Raw genomic sequence first — 5,666 nt, 5'->3', positions numbered from 1 at the left:
ACTGTGTAATTAGACTCAATGTCCTGTTATAAAATAAAATAAAATGTTATGTTATATGTTGAAAAATGAATAAATCGCACTGGAATTTTATCCACGTTTTTCTGACATTGATCCTCTGATGATCGATGATTAATCAAGTCCTGTTATGATGAGATTAGATCTAAAAATATGTAATAATCAGGGAACGACAAAAGAAAACACCAGCCATGCAAATTAACCCCTCATATACAGTAATCACCTGTGCTGTCTAGATTTAATTAACTTCTCAAAAGAATGAACAAATTAAAAAATCTCTGGAAAAGTTCACAAAAACTCCCTTGCTAATGCTAACTAGAACCAGACTTGCCAATTTTTTCAGGCAGTTTTCTCAGTTTTTGGGTGAAATGAAGGATTGTTATATAGAGCTGGAGAGCCTGGGGTATGGACTGTTCATCGTTGCTTAATCCTTACCTGACAGCAGATGGTGTGAAATGCCTGCGGGCTGCCAGTCAGATGATTAAGACAGCTGAATGTTCCCTCCAGAGAGATTGGGCTGGTTGGACTACAGGTGAACTGCTTCTCATCAAACATTACAGAGGGGAAAGAAATGGGGTTTTGGTTAAGCTGACAGGCTCTTGTCTGTCTGCAGCTTCAAGTCTTCATCACTAAATCTGTATATTTGGAGAAGTTGAAACAGGAAACCAATAGAAAGAGATGGAGGATGGGGGATGGGGGATGACATCAGCATCAAATATTTGTCTTGGTCGTACAGGACTCAATAGAATTATTTAAAGCTATAGTGAGTAACTTTTTCATATAAATGAATGTCTGTTTCTTTCAAGCCATAGCCAAACGAGTTGACACAAATTAAGTCTATCCGCTCCACAAAAGACTCTCTGTATTACTCAGTATGGCAGCGTTTACAATTTGTTTTGCTATTTGATTTGCGACTATTTTGATTTCCATTGTACATTTCTATTGTCCACCTGTCACTCCTCCAATTGAATGACTGAGAGAATTAAACTGATAAGAAATTAAACACTGTCACAGATGGAATCTATTTGTCTTTATTTAAAATATATTTTGAATCATTTAAAACACTTTTACATATTGTAAACATTACATTTATGTAATTAACCATTGATTTGAATGTTTGGAAAAATCATTATATTACATTTAGCCGATGCTTTTCTCCAGAGAAGACTTTCAATAAGTGCATTCAACAATGAGGGTCAGAACAGCAAGAATCACCTATATACATGAGCTACATGTGAGCCAAACTACTTAGTGCTATAGAAAATTAAACCATCATCATCTTCTTAGTATATCAATATAATAAATCATGAACAAAACATTTAAATTACACACTATTAATATATTTTTGGATCATTTAAAACATTTTACACATTGTACAATGTCATAGTTGTAATTAACCATTAATCTTAATGTTTGGAAACAACTCCATGGCTTTACACACACCCAGCAAAGAAAATAATAATAAAAAAAATAATTCTCAAAATAACACAATAAGAAATTTAAAAAAACACGAAGATCATAAAGTTGAAAATGAAACCATTTTACGTTTGAAAAGTCTAACAATAGAAAGAAAAGCAAACTGTCAAACTAAATCACCTTAAAAATAAAAAATGTGGATGTTTAAAAAAAAATCAATAACTGTAACAAAACTAAACATACCTTTGGACCAGTGAGGCAGCAGGAAGACAGATGCAGTGAAAGGTGGAGTCAGCAATTCTGGAAAATGTTTGTTGTCAAAATCACTTTGTCAAAATCAGTGAATATAACCTCCCAATCACTACCTGTCTGTACTGTGATTTTGACAACAAGCGTTCTCCAGAATCGCTGACTCATCCTTTACGGAATAAGTTAATCATTGTTTTTGTCTCTGCTCTGTTCCATTGTCACACAGACCTTCACTGGTAATATCTTCATTTCATCAATAGTCCAAAAGTATGGAAACATCCTCTCAGTGAAAGTGTGTGTGAAGGTGTGTATGTGTGCGTTAGTATCAGCATCAGAGAACGACAGCTTTCCTCTGTTCCAGTCCAGATTCACTCTGATTCTCCGTGGCTTCTTCTGCAACTTGAAAAGAGTGGATGGATCTGACGGTGAGAATGATGAGTATTTACCTTTATGGAACTGTATTCTCCATAATCCAGACTGTATGTCTCCCTTCCTCTGGACAGACTCTGCTGACACACCCAGTAACCAGAATGTACTGTCTCCAACCTGGACGTCCCAGCTGTGAGTCCCTGAGTTAAAGCCCTCAGAGCCCAGGACAGATAAGTAAAAATCAAACCTCTCTGGATTATCAGGAAGCTGCTGTTCCTCTCCTCGTCTCACACTGGTCAGATCTTCAGACAGGATTAGCCTTGAACCAGCAGTGTTTGAGTCCAGAACCACAGGTGTGTAGGAGACCAAGTCCTTCATCTTGTTCCAGATGTTGAAGGTCAGGTTGCCCAGGTGTTTGGCCTCGTCTATCAGAGCTCCAGAGAGCAGCTGTGGATCATCCAGCAGTGTGCTCTGCTGGACCCTCTCCACTGCAGCCTTGTAGTTCTGCAGGAATGAGATGTCTTCAGCTCTCAGCTGCTCCTCTGTGGCTCTGACTGTGTCTGAAAGAGCTGCTATCTCTCTGCTCAGAGCCTCCATCTTCTCCTTCATCATCTGACTCTTCTGCTTCTCTTCCTCCATCAGTGCAGCGATCCTGGCCTTCTCCTCCTCTTCTAGAAACTGGTGAAGCTTCTTGAACTGCTCCTTGATCTGTGTCTCTGTGCGTCGGGCCTGGACCTTTATGTGTTTTGATGTTTGATCAAACTTCACTTTAACTTGTTCAAAAACCTGTAACTTCTCCTTTACGGGCTCCAGAGTTTCCTGAAGTTCCTTCTTGTGTTGTCGAGCAGCTTCGTCGATGGGTCTGAATCGATGGCCGTTGTGTTTTTCTGAATCTCTGCAGATGTGACAAACTGGCTGCTGAAGGTCCAGACAGAAGAGTTTGAGTTTCTCAGAGTGCAGACTGCAGAGAACCTCTGAAGCTCTCTGATCTCTCTCCAGTACGAAGGCCTCACAAAGTTTCCTTAAAGCCAGATTTGAAGGTGGTTCTTCCTTTGAAGATCTTCTCTTGCAAACTGGACACTCATGTGTTGGTTTTTCTCTCCACCAGTTCTTCAGACATTCTCTACAGAAGCTGTGGCTACATGTCAGAAAAACAGGATTTCTAAAGACGTCGTGACAGACCGGACAGCAGAGATCCTCCTCTGATCTGGAAGCCATTTTGTCAGTGAGCTGAAAACACTGCAAACAGAAAGTAGTCAAACGTGGCTCAATTCCCTCGTCTACTAACTTCTCTCTAAGTCCTGAGTCGTCTTTTTAGTCAAACTCACCTTCCGTGTGTGGAGTGTCAGCAGGTGTAAGCATCAGTTTGGAAGTTTTTAACGTTTCTCTCTCGTTGCCGAGCTCACTCAGAGTAGGTTGTTAGTTTGCTCTAAAGGTGAATCTGACTGTGTGGTTTTCAGTCCATGAGTCTCTTTAGTGAGGAATGAAAACAAACTGGTTTGGTTTCCTGGTTTGTCTCAGGTGAGTCAGCTGAGGGGTGGAGCTCCTCCTCTGCTAAATACACAGGGTGTGTTTCAGTCCAAAGCACTGACTGATTGTTGGATAAGACTGATAGTGTGCAGCAGGCTGTCGCAACAACACTTTTTATGTTCATAGGTACAGTATGACATCAGCATCAAAGATGTTTCTCTTGGTTGTACAGGACTCAATAGATTTATTCAAAGCTAGAGGGCGTCATTTTTTCATATAAAATGAATGTCTGTTTCATTCAGGCCATCCATAAATTAGTTGACACAAAGTTGATTAAGTCTATCAGCTCGTCAAAACACTGTCCGTATTTCTCAGTATGGCAGCGTTTACAAACTGGTATTGCCCCCCCCCCCCCCTCTCAACACTGGCGCAGGAGTTCAAGAAATGTTCCACCAAATTTGAGTTGTTGATTCTAATGCTAAGAAAAAACCTGGATGTACAGCAAATGTTATAAAATCCATGTGAGATTTCTATTGTCTACCTATTCATTTGTGGAGTATTTTTTCTGATCTTGTTTTTGTTTTCCTTTTTTATGAATGAAAAACATCAATTAATAGAAGACTCCCCTCCGAATGACTGAGAAAAAAAACTGATGGGAAAAAAATTAAAGGCTGTAACATATGGAATCAATTTGTCTTTATTTTACATATATTTTTAGAAACATATTGTAACATTTCATTTAAGTAAGTAATTAACCATTTATTTTTATATTCATTACATTACATTGAGCTGATGCTTCATCCAAAAACTACTCTCAATAAGTGCATTCAACCATGAAACTACACACCCAGAACAGCAAGAGTCAAGTAAATACATTATCTTAAAATAAGCCAAACTACAAAGTGCTAAGTTAAAAAGGGAATTACATTTAAACATTAAACATTATTCATCTTCATGTCAAGGTGCAGTCAGAAGAGATTTGTTTTGTACTTCATGGTTAATTTACTAAATCATGAACAACCAATTAAAATGACAAATTTATTCTTTTGACAATTTAAAACCTATTTTACGCATTATAAATATTTCATATTTGTAATAAACCATTGAATCTAATGTTTGGAAACAACTCCATGGATTTACACACACACATGAAGTGTTATAACAATGAAAAAGGCAACAAAAAAACCCACAACAAAACCCATGAAGATCAGAAAGTTGAAAGTGAATTCAGTTTATATTTGAAAAATCTAACAATGGAAAGAAAAGTTATCTGTCTAACTTAATCACCTTAAAAATAGAAAATGTTAATGTTTAAAATATCAATAATATAAGAAAACTGAACATATCTTAGGGAACAAAGAGGCAACAGGAGGAAAGGCACAGTTAAAGGTGGAGTCAGCAATTCTGGAGAACGTTTGTTGTTAAAATCACTTATTGTCAAAATCAGTAAATATCTCCCCATGATCTGCTACCTGCCCTTAAAGTGATTTTCAAAACAAGTACCGTATTGGTCCGAATATAAGACGACCCTGATTATAAGACGACCCCCGGTTTTTCAAAACTCATATTTGGAAAAAAGATTTGAAGACCAGATCTTGTTTTTTAAAAGGAAATTAATTTTATTTATTAAAATAATATACGAAAATAAAAACGCATTTAATAAAACACTTTCCTTCATTGCAAATGAACAGTAGTGCAAATAGACTGAACCGATGTGTTTACCACAGACTTTATTCCTCTGCTCCGCTGTGATCGCTCTCGCTGTCATCTCTCTATGCTCTGGTTCGGTCATCCTCGCTGCTGTCCTCGGCATCTGAGACGCAACATTTATTTAATGCTCATAGTTAATCACATAGCCTAGTGCTGAAACGAAAGCTATCAACGCCGTGGTTTAAGGCTGAAATGATAACCGGGGCAGTGCACGTTACAGTTGTCGATTGGAAGGCTTCCGCGATCTCCGTTAGTTTCAGTTTACAGCCGATAAAGTTGCAATCACAACGACCGCATGGACAGCGTTTAAATGAAGCCTCTTATTCTTATTTTCATTAGGGTGTTGATGCAAACGATGAAATCTAAACAGTACGGCGGCTGTGGTGTGCGTAAAAGGAAAGCGCAGTTGGCTATCTCTCCTTAGCACTGCAACTGCC

The 5,666-nt window shown here is 38.2% G+C and overlaps 1 protein-coding gene across 1 annotated transcript; it reads right to left on the bottom strand.

The window, feature by feature from the left end:
* Positions 1 to 1,124: 1,124 nt before the first annotated feature.
* LOC307255762 (E3 ubiquitin-protein ligase TRIM35-like) lies at positions 1,125 to 3,517 on the bottom strand. The gene is made up of 2 exons (XM_080034529.1): positions 3,378 to 3,517; positions 1,125 to 3,288 (listed from the first exon to the last, which is right to left on the bottom strand). Exon 2 carries the CDS (start codon positions 3,265 to 3,267, stop codon positions 1,864 to 1,866), a length of 1,404 nt encoding a protein of 467 aa, XP_079890655.1. The 5' UTR covers positions 3,268 to 3,288; positions 3,378 to 3,517; the 3' UTR covers positions 1,125 to 1,863.
* Positions 3,518 to 5,666: the final 2,149 nt, after the last annotated feature.

The sequence above is a fragment of the Ammodytes marinus genome (genome assembly GCF_949987685.1).
Source record: "Ammodytes marinus genome assembly, chromosome: 9".
In the NCBI taxonomy this organism is placed as follows: Eukaryota; Metazoa; Chordata; class Actinopteri; order Uranoscopiformes; family Ammodytidae; genus Ammodytes; species Ammodytes marinus.
This window is presented reverse-complemented; position numbering and strand designations above follow the sequence as displayed.